Source organism: Orycteropus afer, unplaced genomic scaffold, assembly GCF_000298275.1.
Source record: "Orycteropus afer afer isolate SDZICR_OR568_19922 unplaced genomic scaffold, OryAfe1.0 scaffold00044, whole genome shotgun sequence".
Lineage (NCBI taxonomy): Eukaryota > Metazoa > Chordata > Mammalia > Tubulidentata > Orycteropodidae > Orycteropus > Orycteropus afer.
Genome location: NW_006921631.1, coordinates 7381259 through 7398165, shown reverse-complemented (window position 1 = coordinate 7398165; position 16907 = coordinate 7381259). Strand labels below are relative to the sequence as shown.

At 37.7% G+C, this 16907-nt stretch overlaps 1 protein-coding gene across 1 annotated transcript in view; it reads left to right on the top strand.

Moving 5' to 3' along the window:
• The window catches only part of MAEL (maelstrom spermatogenic transposon silencer), a 37710-nt gene extending 21466 nt beyond the window's left edge, over nt 1-16244 (top strand). The window contains exons 9-12 of the mRNA XM_007937736.2: nt 6056-6118; nt 6795-6927; nt 15412-15487; nt 16057-16244. Of these exons, the coding sequence (XP_007935927.1) occupies nt 6056-6118; nt 6795-6927; nt 15412-15487; nt 16057-16244 (460 nt within the window). The remainder of the gene's footprint in view (nt 1-6055; nt 6119-6794; nt 6928-15411; nt 15488-16056) is intronic.
• The last annotated feature ends 663 nt before the right edge of the window (nt 16245-16907 follow it).

Genomic DNA, 16907 nt, shown 5'->3' with positions numbered 1-16907 from the left:
AAGGATGTTTCCAGATCTGTCCTGAAGTACAGTGCTGTCAGTGATAGGATAATACCTGTACACCTACAAGGAAGACCAGTTAATATGACTATTATTCAAATTTATGCACCAACCACCAAAGCCAAAGATGAGGAAATTGAAGATTTTTATCAACTATTGCAGTCTGAAATTGACCAAACATGCTATCAAGATGTGCTAATTATAACTGGTGATTGGAATGCAAAACTTGGAAACAAAGAAGAATCATCAGTAGTTGGAAAATTTGGCCTTGGTGACAGAAATAACACTGGAGATCATATGATAGAATTTTGCAAGACCAACAACTTACTCATTCCAAATACCTTTTTTCAATGACACAAACAGTTGGTATACAAATGGACTTTGCCAGATGGAGTACACAGAAATCAGATTGACTACATCTGTGGCAAGAGGGATGGAAAAGCTCAATAACTTCAGCAAAAACAAGGCCAGGAGCTGATGGTGGAGCAGACCATCAACTGCTCATATGCAAGTTCAGCTTGAAGTTGAAGACAATTAAATCAAGTCCATGAGAGCCAAAATATGACCTTGAATATATCCCTCCTGGATTTAGAGACCATTTAAAGAATAGATTGGATTCATTGAACACCAGTGACTGAAAATCAGAAGAATTGTGGGATGCCATCAAGAACATCATGAAGAAAGCAAGAGGTCATTAAAAAGACAAGAAAAGAAGAAAAAAACAAAATGGATGTTAGAGAGACTCTGAAACTTGCCCTTGAGCAAAGCGTAGCTAAAACAAATGGAAGAAGGGACAAGATAAAAGAGCTGAACAGAACATTTCAAAGAGCAGCTCGACCAGACAAAGCCAGTTTACTATAATGAAATGTGCAAAGACCTGGAGTTAGAAAACCAAAAGGGAAGAAGACACATGGCATTTCTCAAGCTGAAAGAACTGAGGAAAACATTTAAGCCTTGAGTTGGAATATTGAAAGATTCTCTGGGCAAAATATTGAATGATACAGGAAGCATCAAAAGATGAAAGAAATACACAGAATCACTGTATCAAAAATAACTGGTCAGTCTTTATTCAGGAGGTGGCATGTGATCAAGAACCAATGGTATTGAAGGAAAAGTTGAAGCTTCACTGAAGGAATTGGCAAAAAAACAAGGGTCCAGGAATTGATGGAATACCCATTGAGATGTTCCAATAAATGGATGCCCCAATGAAAGCTCTCACTCAGCTGTGGCAAGAGATTTGGAAGACAGCTACCTGGCCAACTGAATGGAAGAGATCCATATTTGTACACATTCCAAAGAAAGGTGATGCCACAGAATGTGGGAATTATCAAACAATATCATTTATATACCACATGCAAGTAAAATCTTACTGAAGATAATTAAAAAACAGTTGCAACCGTATATTGACAGAGAACTTCCAGAAATGCAAGCTGGATTCAGAAGAGGATGTGGAATGAGGGATATCATTGCTGATGTCAAATGGATCTTGGCTCAAAGCAAAGAATACCAGAAAGATGTTTACTTGTGTTTTGTTGACTATGCAAAAGCATTTAATTGTGTGGATCATAACAAATTGTGGATAGCATGGAGAAGAATGAAGACTTAATTGTACTCATGAGGAACCTGTACATAGACCAGGAGGCTGTTGTTTGAACAGAACAGTGTGACACTGCATGGTTTAAAATCAAGAAGGGAGTATTTCAGGGTTGTATCCTTTCACCATGTATATTCAATCTGTGTGTTGAGCAAATAATCTGAGAAGCTGGACTATATGAAGAAGAATGTTGACATCAAGATTGGAGGAAGAATCATTAACAACTTGTGATACACTGATGACACAGCTTTGCTTGCTGAAAGTGAGGATGACTTGGAGCACTTACTGATGAAAATGGAAGATGACAGTCAGCAGTACGGATTACATCCCAATATAAAGAAAACAAAAATCCTCACAATTGGACCTATAAGCAGCATTAGGATAAGTGGAGAAAAGATTGAAGTTGTCAGAGACTTCACATTGCTTAGTTCTGCAATCAACACCAATGGAAGCAGCAGTCAGGACATCAGACGGTGTACAGCACTGGCCAAGTCAGCTGCAAAGGACCTCTTTCAAGTGCTGAGGATCAAAGATGTCTCCTTGAGGACTAAGGTGCAGCTGACAGAAGCCATGATATTTTCAATTGCCTCATATGCACATGAGAGCTGGACAATGAATAAGGAAGACCAGAGAAGAATTTATACTTTTGAGTTGTGGTGCTGGCGAAGAATGCCGAAAGTACCATGGACTGCTGCAAGAACTAACAGATCTGTCCTGGATGAAGTGCAGCAGGAATGCTTCTTGGAAGCAAGAACGTCCAGACTTTGTCTCACCTACTTGGTTATGTTATCAGAAGGGACCATTCCCTGGAGAAGGATGCCTACTTGGTAAGGTGGAGAGTCGACAAAAGAGGGGAAGGCCGTCAAGGAGACAGATTGACACAGTGGTTGCAGTGTTGGGCTCAAGTATAGCAAGGAGCACAGAGCTGGCGCAGGATCGGGCGGTGTTTTGTTCTGCTGTGCATAGGGTCACTATGAGTCAGAGATGACTTGAAGGCACCTGACAGCAACAGCATTCCTTTTGATGGTACCCATATGAACCTTAGGCTTTCTTCATTTTGTTTTGATCTTTTTTCTGATTGATCCCTTTCCAAAGAAGTATTGATGTATTTGTCTTCAATCTCACTAATTCTGTCTTATAGTGATTCAATTCTACTGCCTTGCCTGTTCAATGTGTTAACTATTTCTGAGAATTTAATATTAATCTTCTGGATTTCTATCTGTAGATTTTGTATCGTTTATAATTTTTCATTTATTTTGTCATTTTGTTCTTATATTGTCTTTCAAAGTTGTTCTAGGGTTTCCTCTGTGTTTTCCTTGATCTGTCTTTCAATCCATTGAAGGTGCCTAAATATTATTCTTTTGAATTCCTTATCAGAGAGTTCCAATGCTGCTACTTCCTCAGGGATGTATTCTAGATCTGAATCCTGGTCCCTTGTTTCTACTGCTTTATCTTGTTTCTTTGTATGGACTGTGGTGGTCTGTTTTTTGTGTTTATATTAAATTGATGATTGTATGTTGGAGTGATTTGCCCAAGATTTCATTTTTTTTGTTCTGTTTGGATATGATCTGAGTAAATACAGTACTATGCTCCTTTATTTTCTAGTTTGCAGCACTTAAACACTCACCACCTGCCTCCTTTCCATTTGTCAACCTCCTGTATGTCTTGTTGTCCTTGGCAAGCTGAGGCTTTTCTTAGGTCCCTGGAATCGGAACAAGAATTTTGTCACTTTAAATGTCCAAAATGACTGCCACTTGTAAACATTTGAAATGGCTGCACCCTCCAAATAGCCGAAAGTCCACAGTTCAATCTATCTCCTTCTTTGCTGTTTTCCTTTTTAGTCATTAGTCACCATTGCAGTTATCCTTGTAGCCTTTGGCAAGCAGGGCTGAGTTTTAGGTTAATTCTTAGGTCCTAAAACCACTTGCCATCTCTGTGCCATCAGGATAGCTGATAGTCCGTAGCTCCATTTGTCCTTTCTCACTCTTTTCATTCAGGTTGTTCTACTAGTTGGTGTTTATTCCACTTTTGTATCCCTCCTTTCAAAGCTCAGGGCTCTAGGGTTATCTTCTGTGTCTGTGTCAATTGGTTTCTCTTTTCTATTTTGAAGAAAGTCTGTGTGGCTTGTCTGCCTATTCCCCATCTTGCTGGAACTCTCCTTACTTTTTAGGAGTCTTTTTTTTTTTTTTTTTTTAAGGAGTCTTTTTAGTTTTGAACTGTGGTTGACTGAATCCACGGATGTAGAATCCATGGATGTGGAACCTGCAGATACAGAGGGCTAGCTGTATGGTAATTTCTAATAACTCTTTAAGAAGTTCCAAAGGATTATGTACATCAAATAAGGGAGAAATTATTTCAGTAGAAGAATTTTAAAAATACAAAATTCTTTATAAAATAAATGTTTTATTTGATTCTTTAGATAGAATTTCTATAACCAGAGATTTGGGTTGAAGAAAATGGCCCAAACAATGGCCTACAAGAATGAAAGCACACGGAGACTGTTTAAGAAAAAAACAATATAGATCAGTTTGACTGGAGCATAAACTGTATATATCTGTAGGATGACCCAAAACCAAACCAAACCCACTGCTGTTAAGTTAATTCTGACTCATAGCACCCCTGTAGGACAGACTAGAAATATCTCACAGAGTTTCAAAGGTTGTATCTCTATGGAAGCAGACTACCACATCTTTCACATCTTCTGCTGGGGAGCAGCTGGTGAGTTTGAACTCCCAGCCTTTTGTTCGGCAGCCATGCGCTTTAACCACTGCACCACCATGGCTCCTTATAAGATGACAGTGGTTTATAAAATAGGTAAAGGTGAGGGTTGTTTTTAAAAAGAAGCATTTTAATCCTAAAATAGGAAGAAAGGAGATCATTAGGGGCCTTTGAGATAGAGAATAGGAAAGGCCTTTATGCTACATATACATCATTTGAATGAGATAGTGTTACAGCTTGAGAGTAAGCTGTGCACTTACTCAAAAGACATACTTGCTTGTGGCCTGGTGTTGGGACTTTGGAGTTTCATAAAAGAAACATATTTGAAATCAGTTAAAGTTGAAGCTAGATCTGAGTCTGCAAAGTGAACATTAATAGCACGCAAAGTATACAAAGCAATTCTGCTTTTTGACAGATTTATAGAATGAATGGACATTCCTTTAGAAAATATACCCAGATATTTTTAGGGGGTTTGGTGTAGTGACTTTGGGGAACAGAATAGAGAAGTATGAGTTAAAACTGATTAAAAACACTGTCATTTTTAATAGTGTAATTTTAGATTTTGAGGTATTTCTCCCTGAAATTAAGCTTTTATATATTTTTTCTTGTTATTTGTATATCTTATTCCTAAAGTATATTACTAGTTTTTTTAATTGCTTTCCAATTCAAGTCTGACCTCCATGAAAACTATGTATATGAGGTAGATATTCTTGGGGTTTAAATTCTAGGCAAGGTACAAAATTAACTGGAAACTAACAATTATTTAATTCTGTGTGGTTGTCTAAGCACCTAGGCTGTTTTACCTAAGGTTAATGTCAGAGTTTTATGAAAAAATTTATTGAATCACATGTCTTGGAAAGCAGTGGGAAAGTTTTAAACTTGTTTTTAGATACTTACTCTTCTGTTTAGTTAGTGGCCAGCTGAAAATATTTGACTTTTTACATTTACTGTTTAGCATGTTTATAATTTTAAATGAAGATTCTTGCTAAGTTCAGGCAAGCTTTGTATTATACAAACAGTACTGTTCTGAGTCTAAACAGTCTAACTGTATATTCAGTAGAAAGATAAATACAAGTTTATAGTGACTCTTGTTATGAAAGTGTGTTGTTTTGGTGTATGTAACCTATTTAATCATGCAGTTTATTTTGGTCATTCCTTCATATCTCCATTCAAACGTCAACTTGTCAGTAATACCTTTCTAAAAATGTCACACCTCCAACATTTCATATTATCTTTTTCTTCATTATTTTTTTCTCCTTAGAATTTACCATTACCTCACTTAACTGTGTATTAACACTTACCTATCTTTTTTGGTCCATCTTTCCCACTAGACTTTAAGTATCTGTGGACAAGAGTTTCTGTCTGTTTCATTCAGTACTATAGCCCTGGTTCCTAGAACAATGTCTGGCAAATAGTGTGTACTCCGTAAATGTTTGTTGAATGAGGACTTGTTAACCATAGTCACTAATATGCCTCTAGAATGCTCATTTTGTTTCAAGGTAAAACTTAACTATGATTATATGTAGTTCACATAGCACCATGAATTTGAATCAGAGGTGGTGAAATAAGGAATCTTTCTGTTTTTTTAAAAATACTTGTTTTATTAGGAAACTTAGTCTTTGAGTACTGTTAATTTCCTTAAATGATTTCAACTAGGTAAGTTAGGAATCTGGCATATGAAAACCCTTAAGCTGTGCTATTTCAATTAGATCAGGTTATTAAAGTCCACCTTTATTTGTACAGGTGCAAGTGGCATGAAGAAAATGATATACTCTTCTGTGCTTTAGCTGTTTGCAAGAAGATCGCGTAAGTCAGAAAAAAAAGTTTCTTCGTAGTGTTGTATTCTGATTTGAATTCATTTGTGCCATTTTGCTTGCTATTGCTTTGGCAGTTGGGGTGAATCACTGTTCACTTCTGTTTTCACAATTCTCTTTTAAAACAAAAGTTACTTTTATTCTTATACCAGTGTCACTACTTATCTGGTATAGTTACCACCTAAGCAATTTGGGTGACCATTCAAAAGCACCTATTGAAAATTTTTCTTCTAGAGCTCCTGTAGGAGACTGAATTTTCTTACTCTCATTAAGGACAGCACTTCCTTGTAATGGTGTTCAAAAGTATTGACCCCTTTCTCCACATTTTGTACTTAAAGCACCTGGAGCACTAGGTCTCTGGGTGGTCTGGTAGCCCTTTTATATAGCAGGTGATTGTTGGGTTTGAGGACAGGGAAGTGTTATGGTTGTAGTTTTATTTCTGCTGCTCCCCTACCCCTGTTTAAACATTTGAGAATCCTGGTAATCTTTGTCTTTCATTGCTACCTATTTCTATTTCTTCCCAATTCTGTAAATTTCTTTTCTCCTCACCTTAAAACAGTATCTTTTAGATGCTTTCTTTATATTGGAATTATTTTTTTAAATGTGAATGCTTTTACAGAGAATTAGGTGAGATTCTGATAGTGAACTTTCCTTAATTCATTTTAAAGGTACTGCATCAGTAATTCTTTGGCCACTCTTTTTGGAATCCAGCTCACAGAGGCTCATATACCACTCCAGGATTATGAAGCCAGTAATAGTGTAACACCCAAAATGGTTGTGTTGGATGCAGAACGTTACCAGGTAAGGTGCTGTTGATTTCTTGGGGTATCATAGTCAGTGTGGCCTAGGCCAACAACAGCTAAAGATTAAGAGTTTTCTCTCTTCCTCTAGACATTACTGTGAAGTCCTTCATGGAATGTCAAACAGTTGTTAATCTAGTTGGGTCTTGTGTAAGTTTTAACAAAGTTTTCTGAAAATTAAAATAGGCAGTTAGTCTTTATACAAAACACTCCAAATATTTGTCATGAAAGTTAAACATTTGAATGTAAATATTTTAAATATTTCCTTCAAAAATATATAAGGCCTGATTCAAGATTTAATTAGAAGCTGTCCAGTTTTCCTATCACACCTTGTTTCCTCCTTGGTATTAACTTATTAGTAGCCCTCTATATACTGCTAAGGGCATAGCAAGCAATTAAGAGTAGGGCCTCTAGAGTGAGAATTCCTGAATTTCGTTTCTGTTTCGGTCACATACAGGCTGTGTAACCTTATCCAGGTTACTTGAACTGTCTGTCCTGATTCCTTATCCCTTATCTGCAAAACAAGAACAAAAATATGGTCTAGTAGTTGTTAGGATTAAATGCAACAGTACATGAAAATACTAAGAACTCTGTCATAGCACGTAATAGATACTAAATAAATGTTATCATTAGAAAGTAGTTAATAAAACAATGACAAGGAAACCCCCAAAATAGAATGAACTGTTGATACAAATAACTTATATGAGTCTCAAAGTCATTAATTATGCTGAGTGAAAAAAGCCAGTCTCAAAGGTTTTATACTGTATGATTCTATTTACATGACATTCTTGAAACAATAAAACTATAGTGATGGAAAACATCAGGAATTGAGGATGTTGTGACTGAAAAAGGGATAGCACACAGGAGGTTTTTGAGGTGATGGAATGGTTCTGTACCCTAATTATGGTGATGATTACACAAATCTATACATGTATTAAAATCTGTACCCAAAGAAGTCAGTTTTACTGTATGATAATTTAAAAAAGAAAACAATCATCATAATCCACCACATAAGTAAAATAAAGAAAAAGAACCACATGATCATCAATTGATGCAGAAAAGGCATTTGATAAAATCTAGCACCCATTCCTGATAAAAGCTCTCAGAAAAATAGGATTAGAAGGGAAATTGCTCAGCTTGGTAAAGGGCATATATGCAAAACCAACAGCCAACATTATTCTCAATGGAGGGAGATTGAGACTGTTCCCCCTGAAAACAGGAACCAGACAAGGATGCCCTCTTATCAGTACTTCTATTCTACACTGTATTGAAAGTCCTAGCCAGGGCAATAATGCAAGAAAGGGAAATCAAAGGCATCCAAATTGGTAAGGAAGGAGTCAAACTATCCCTATTTGCTGATGATATGATCCTATACACAGAAAACACAAGAGACTCAGCAAGAAAACTACTGGAGGTAATTGAGAGATTCAGCATAGTGCCAGGATACAAGATCTACATCCAGATATCAATTAGATTTTCTACACCAGCAAAGAGATTGCTGAAAAGGAAATAAGGAAATCAATACCATTTACAATACCTACTGAAAAAAAAAAAACCTTAGGAATAAATCTTACTAGGAACACAAAGGACCTGTACAAAGAAAACTACAAAAGACTACTTCAGGAAACCATAAGAGATCTACAGAATGGAAGAACATACCATGCTTGTGGACAGGAACGTTGAACATTGTGAAAATGTCAATACTACCCAAAGCAAACTATACATTCAGTGCTATCTCAATCCAGATCCCATCAGCATTCTTTAAGGATCTGGAAAAACCAATCACTAACTTTATATGGAAAGGAAAGAGACCTTGAATAAGGAAAGCACTATTGAAGAAGAAGAACAAAGTAGGAGGTCTCACACTGCCGGATCTCAAAACCTACTGTACAGCTACAGTAGTCAAAACAGCCTGGTATTGGTATAATGGCAGACACATAGGCCAGTGGAATACAATTGAGAACCCAGAATGTGATCCGTTGACCTGTGGTCAGATGATCTTTGACAAAGGACTGAAATTCATTAAATGGAGAAGAGATGGTCTCTTTAACAAATGGTGCTGGCAAAACTGGATAGCCATTTGCAGAAAAATGAAACAGGATCCATACCTCACACCGCACACAAAAACTAACTCCAGATGGATCAAAGACTTAAATGTAAAACCTAAAACTATAAAGTTCTTACAGGGAAAACTAGGAGCAAACTTAGGGGCCCTTATTTATGGCATAAGTAGACTGTTAAGCATAACCCCAAATGTAGAAACAGCAGAAGTTAAACTAGATGAATAGAATTGCTACTGTCATCTAGTGGGTGGAAGCCAGAGATACTGCTATACATCCTACAATGCACAGGGCAGCCCCCCACAACAAAGAATGATCTAGCCAAAAATGTCAGTAGTGCTGAGGTTAATGAACCCTGCCTTAGCCTCCATCACCATCATCTATATTGAGACCAACAGAATTAGTATCATTATACCACTTTTCATTGTTTACATCAGTCACTACAGGAAGTCCAGGACCCCCAGAGCCTCTTTTTTTCCCCCATACTCCTCTTATATGGCTGATCCCTTTTCCCAATTTTCCCAGTTCCTGAAAAACCTTCTGGGGGTCTTCTTAACCTCAGTCATCAGCAGAATCTCATATCAACAATGTCTTTTTGGAAAGGTCTGTTTACCTTCTTAGTCCTGACTTGGTTCTCCTCTAAGGACACTGCTTCCCTGTTAGCCCTTTTCAGGGTAACATCTTTTTCTTCTGCATTTGTCATGAGCCTAAATCTGAGGTAATGTCCTTGTTTAATGTTAAGCATCCAGATGTCCTACTTTCACTCTAAAATTCCTAGGCTTTCAATCGCATGTCATCCAGGCTGTGTTATCTGATAACCTCTTTTGGAGCCAAGACTCCTGAGTTGGCCCTCCTCATTCTTTGAGCTCCTTGCTTAGTACTGCTCTAACAGTATTTCTGTCAAAATTCTTGATTTCAGTTTCCCCATAGATAATTCTTCTAACTGCCTGACAGTTCCTTGACTTCTCTTCCACTGATCCTGTTTTTCTGTATTTCCATGGTCATATCTTAGAACTCAGTGGTACCTCCTCCATAACCTCCATTTCAAACAGCATCTTGTCTGCTTACCACTACCTTACTCTAGTACCCCAGTACCAACAATTCTGTGGCCCCTACTTGGATCTACAATTCATTTATGCCTCTTCTGTTTCACACTCCCATACAGGGCCATGGCGTTATCCAACTCCAAAGGCATCCTTCACACATAAGGCAATGCTGCAGCCTCATGTCCCCTTCTGTACCCTCCCACCCCCCATCTTCCATTCCAGCTTAGATTACTTGGTCTGTCATTTCCACTCTCTTGTGTGCTCACCCTCAATTCCATTGCACTTCTTTTTCTTTATAATACTTGGTTGACAAACACCACCAAAAATATATACCAAACTCACTGCTGTGGAGCCAGATCCAACTCATAGCAGCCTCTCCTTTGGTTTCCAAGGCAGTATCACTATGGAAGTAGGTTGCCCAACCTTCCTTCCGAGGATTGGCTGGTGGGTTTGAACCACCAGCTTTCTAGTTACCAGTCAGATGCCTTAGGTGCTACACCACCAGAGCTCCCTGACAAACACCAACCCTGGTGAAATCTAACTCTGTGTACACTGATAATTGTGAAGCTAAATGAGCCTGGAAAGAAACTGCCGTGCTGACTGGTCTTATTAAATATTAATCACCACCAAATTCATGTGGGCCCTTAGCATTGTCTGGGAGTCATTCTGCATCTGTAACCAAATACTCTGCTTTTACTCTGTTTTAGTAAATGAAATTGTCTGTGTTCTTGTCTAAAGCCAATCCATTATATATTACACCTAATCCTTCTACCTACTGAAGGACAAACGCAAAGGCAATTGATTGTGTGGTTCAAATTATGGTTAACATTGAGAAGAATGGGAATTCCAGAACAGTTAATTGTACTCATGAGGAACCTGTACATAGACCAAGAGTCTCATTCGAACAGAACAAGGAGATACTGCATGGTTTAAAATCAGGAAGGGAGTGTGTCAGGGTTGTATTCTTTCACCATACTTACTCAGTCTGTATGCTGAGCAATAATCCGAGAAGCTAGACTATATGAAGAAAAACATGGCATCAGTATTGGAGGAAGGCTTATTAACAACCTGTGATACACAGATGATACAACTTTGCTTGCTGAAAGTAAGGATGACTTAGAGCACTTACTGATGAAGATTAAAGGCTACAGTCCACAGTATGGATTACACCGCAATATAAAGAAAACAAAAATCCTCACAACTGGACAATAAGCAGCATCAGGATAGATGGAGAAAAGATTAAAGTTGTCAAAGACTTCATATTACTTGAGTCTACAGTCAACGCCGATGGAAGCAGCAGTCAAGACATCAAACAGCATATTGCATTGGGCAGATCTGCTGCAAAAGACCTCTTTCAAGTGCTGAAGAACAAAGATATCTTCTTGAAGACTAAGATGCACCTAACCCAAGCCATGGTATTTTCAGTCACCTCATATGCATGTGAGAGCTGGACAATGAATAAGGAAGATTGAAGAAGAGTTGATGCTTTTGAGTTGTGTTGATGAAGAATGCTAAAAGTACCGGGGACTGTTAAAAGAGCTAACAAATCTGCCCTGGACGAAGTACAGCCGGAATGCTCCTTGGAAACGAGGATGGCCAGACTTGGTCTCACCTGCTTTGGTCATGTTGTGAGAAGGGACCATTCCCTGGAGAAGGATGTCATGCTTGGTAAAGTGGAGGGTCAACAAAAGAGGGGAAGGCCCTTAACAAGTTGGATTGACACAGTGGCTGCAGCAATGGACTGAGGTATAGTAGGGATTATGAGGCTGGCACAGGACCGGGCAGTGTTTCATTCTTTTGTACATAAGGTCACTGTGAGTAGGAGAAGACTCGGTGGCACATAATAATACCACCACCACCAGTCAAGGACATGACTCAAATAATTTTCTTCTTCTTTTCCTGCATTATCAGGGTTTCTCTTTTGAATCATTCATAGCAACAGCAAGCATGCTATACTATTATCTTGTCTAAACTGTCTCTTGACCCCATAATTCCCCTCCGAAGACTACTCTATTTTCTCACTCTCCTTTATTACAGTATTCTCAAAAGAGTCCTCACTGTTCTCCAATTTCTCTTCTTCTATTGTATCTTGAACTTGTTCCAGGAGGGTTTTTGCCTTCACCAGTACCCTGAAACTGTTCATGTCATGGGAGGCAATTACCTCCATGTTGCTAAATTTAATGGTAAGCCGTCTTTGTACTTGGGCTAGCAGCAGCACTGACCAGTTGATTAACACCTTTCTCCTTGAAGCATGTTTTTGCACTTGACTTCCAGTATAGTTTATCTTCCTGATTTTCCTACTGTCTCTTTGGGCATAACTTCCAGTTTTATTTCCTTCTCATGTCTTCAACCTTGAAAATGTTATAATTCCAGGGATTTTAGACATTTTCTCATCTCTACATAAACACACTCCTGTGATCTCATCCTTTTTTGTGGCTATATAGACAGTCTATACATAATGACTTAAATTTACACCTTTAAGCCAGACCTTTACCATTAAAATCCATCTTACATATTCAACTACTTCACATCTCCACCTGAATATCTAATGTTTTTGTTATGTGCTGTGGAGTCAGATCCGACTTATAGTGACCCTTCCTTGGGTTTCTGAGGCAGTATCACTACAGAAGTAGGTTGCCCAACCTTCCTTCCAAGGAATGGCTGGTGGGTTTGAGCTGCCAGTCTTCTGGTTAGAATATCTAATAGACAATTCATCATTTCCAAAGCCAAACTCCTGATATTCCTTCAACAAAATATTTGTTTCTTCTCTCTTCTCCAGTTCATTAAATGGTAGTTCTGTTCTTCAATTGCTTAGGCCCAAAATCTTGACGGTCATCTTTCACTTTTCTTTCACATTGTGCCTTCAAAAAATATAAATAGAATTCAACAGTTTTCACCACCTTCATCTCTGCTGCTATCACCCTGGCCCAGGCTACATTATTGGAGTAGTCTCTTAGGTGGTGTCTTACTTCTCTAGTGCTGTCATTAACAAAAAAAATAATATTAAAAATTACGACAAATAAGTGGCTTTAAAGAACATAAATTTATTTTCTCATAGTTCTGTAGGCCAAAAGTCCAAATCAGTGTCTCATCCACATCGATTCCTTTTGTTGCCTCTTTCCTAGTTTTGGCGACTGGCAGCAATCCTTGATGTTCCTTTGCTTGTAGACAGATTCTCATGTGGTATTTGTCTTCTTTCTGTGTGTGTGTCTGTGTCTATTCTGCTCTTTTTATAAGACAGCATTTAGAAGTGATAACATTTAGGACCCACCCTACTCATTACTTTCATTAACAAAAGAAAAACCCTGTTTCCTAACAGCCATATATATAGGTAGGAACTCTGGTGGGGTAGTGCCTAAGGCATTTGACTGCTAACCACTCCTTGGGAAGGAAGATTGGGCAATCTACTTCCATAGTGATACCACCTTGGAAACCCAAGGGGAGGGGTTGCTATGAGTCAGACTCGACTCATTTGCATTGGGTTTGGTTTCTGGTATATATACAGATAGGTACAGGGGTTGGCACTACAAAACATATTCTTGGAAAAGACAGTACAATCTTTTTCCCCTCAGCCTCCCTATAGTCTGTTGTCAACATAGCAGCAAGTGTGATCCTTATTAAAATCTAAATCCTATAAAATGACTCCTCTGTTCAAACTTCTAATTTCTAATTTTACTTCAAGCAAAAGCCAAATTCCTTACAGTGGTTTACAAGTCTCTACATAATTTGACCATTCCCTGCCTCTCTGACTTGATCTTCTACAAGTTTGCCTCCTGTTCACTACATTTCAGCCCTGTGAGCCACCTTGTTTTTTCTAGAACAGGTCAAGCATACTAAGCTCCAGAGATTTTTGCGTTGACCAAAACATTGTTCTAGGTACTTCATGACTTGTTCTCTTACCTTGCTCTCTGCCCCATGCTCCTTTCTCTGTTGGGACTTCCCTGGGTATTGTATTTAAAACAACTACCTTATTTTTCTTCTTGGACTTATCTACTTTAATAGTGGGAGCTCTGGTAGCATAGTGGCTAAGACACTTGCCTGCTAACCAGACGGCTGGTGGTTCAAACCCACCAGCCACTCCTCGGAAGGAAGGTTGGGCAATCCTACTTCCGTAGTGATACTGCCTCGGAAACCCAAGGAGGGGTCGCTGTGAGTCGGGGCCGACTTGACGGCACATAACAACAACAACAACTTTAATAGTAATTAATTTTATTTATTGCTGTCTCTTCTGACTGAAATACCAGCTCCATAAGGATTATTTTACTGGTTTTGTTTGTCTTTCAGTGCTTAAAACAGAGCCTGCTAATTGTATCTGTTAAGTAGATACTTGTTGAGTAAATGAATAAAGCACTGAATGGCAGTCAGTGGCAGGTAATTTGTATATAGTTTTACTTCATTAGTGGTAGTGAAAAGCACAGGCTCTGGAGCCTGCCTGCATGTGTTCACAGAAATGGCTCCACTCACACTAGTTGTGATACTTGGGGAAGTGATCTCTGTTCCTCAGTAAAAATAATAATATCTCCCTCAACAATTACTTAGAATAGTGCTTGGTAATTTAGTAAGCACTGAATAAAGATAGCTAATACTCTTACTGCTGTGTGTAAATATCCCATTTTTACAGGTTATATACCAAGGCTTAACAAGAATGTTACTTGGTGATAGGATGAACATTTTATTTTAACCCAGGCTGAAAACCTGTTTCACTCTAAAACTTGTTTTCCATTATACTTTATTCAGTTTTATTAACCTCCTAGGCCATTAGAAAGTGCTAGCTTAACCCTTTCAAGACTGAATTATTTTCTGCTTTGAATTTTTTGTTCAAACCATGTGTTTCCAGTAATGGAAGGCATTTTGAATTAAATGAAAAAAAAGTTTTGGAGGTAATGTGGATTTTGATAAAATTAGTGAGACACATATGTCCCAAGGGGTCTCTGGTGCTGTGGTTGGTGGGATGAGGCCCAATTCTTCAGATTCACACAGTTATTCAGGCCCCCAGCAGATAGGAACATACAGCAAAAGTTTACCTTCCCAGTAAACTGAGAGGTGGAATATTTATGTGGGTACTGTATGTAGCATGCATCACAAAAGGGTTAAGCCAGCCTACTGTTTTGACTAGTCATGGAACAAAAATGATTTAAATGTTTTAAAAGTCTACTGTGAAGATGGTAGCCATTTTAAGCTGAGAGAAAAGGACAGTAGAATAACAAATGACTTAAGTTCTTTATGTATTGGAAATTACCTACCTATAACATTCAGAGTTGAATAGACATTGAAGAAATAGATTTTAGTTTTCCTTTTTTAAAGAGTAATTTAAAATTGAAATACACTCTCCAATAAGAAATAAACTTTTTTTTATTGGTATCTTTTTGTTTCTTGCAGAAGCTAAGGGTTGAGAGTGCAGAATTTCCCCATTTCAGCTCTTCTAATCAGGAACAAAGCTCAAACATGCCCACTGGTAAGCATCTTACATGTATAAGAATATACCTCAAGGAGGTTAGAGACTTAAAGCTTACTAAAATCTCAGGGTGTGTGGTACTTCTAAATTAGCTCTAGGATGTACAGAGCTTGTTGAATTGGGGAGTTGTATGTGGCATTAATTAGTACCTTTGGATATACAGTTAGCATGTGTACACCTTAGTGTCAGTTTTATACAGTTTAACTTATTCCTCAGACTTCTGTTCAGAGCATTTGAAAGAAAACCTAGTATTTCTTATATCAGCTATAGTTTTATAGTGATGATGTCTTTTGAGAAGATGATGGAGTTTAAACGCTAGTGACATAAAATTTCAGGTGGAGAGTAAAGAACTTTATTAAAGATTTCCAGGTCTAAATAAATCTTGAGCTGGTCTAAAAACAAAACACGTTCTCGTCTAACTAGTCTGTTTGCCTTTATTCTAAGAATCTCTTCTTTAAGATCTAGTTAATTATGGCTTTTTTAGTGAGATGCCTGCAATTTGAGAGATCACTTTGTAATAACACTACGAAGTTGCTAATATTTCTTATCTTACATTTCCAAATTCCTAGGTGACCATCCGTCTGGGGTGAAAATTTCTGGCCAAAACAGTAGTGTTCGGGGAAGAGGGATTACCCGCTTACTGGAAAGTATTTCCAATTCTTCCAGAAATGTACACAAATTCTCCAACTGTGAAACTTCACTATCACCTTACATGTCCCAAAAAGATGGATACAAATCTTTCTCTTCCTTATCTTAATGATGATTCTTTTTTTTGTTAATTTCTGGAAAAATAACAGCCCAACTTCCCTTGTCACAACAGTCATTAAGCAGATCACATCAATGATAAATAAAACTACTTAATTTGTAAAGAACTTCTGTTTCATAGATTAAAAATAATTGTGGTTGGATAAGAACTTAGATTTTAGCTTTTTTTTTTTTTTTTCTCTTGAGGGCTTATTTTACTTCATGACTGTATGATGGGAATGCTATTAAAGTTGTGAGTTGTATAAGAAGAAACTGCATGTGCAGAGTTGTGGTTTTCTGAATGTTATAATGATTTTCCTTTACAATGAAGGTATTGCATATTTGCAATGAAAGGTTCTAAGACAGTGTTACTTTGTTTCTTCCCGTCATGAAATGTTTATACTAAGGCACTTGCAGGGTATTTTCATTATATATATATCTAAAAATATTAGTATTTTAGTAAAAAAGACAATTTCACAACTTAAAGTCTTTGAGATATGCTGTCTTTGACAAAAGGAATCTGAATGATGAGAAGCCAAAATCAGAGAGATTATGTAATTTGCCCCAATTTACATGCCTAGTAAATAGCTAAATTCCAGGCCTATTTGACCACAGAGTTGTTCACATTATAGCAAACAGATGTCATAATAAGTCAGGTGTTCTTCCTGTTTGTAAC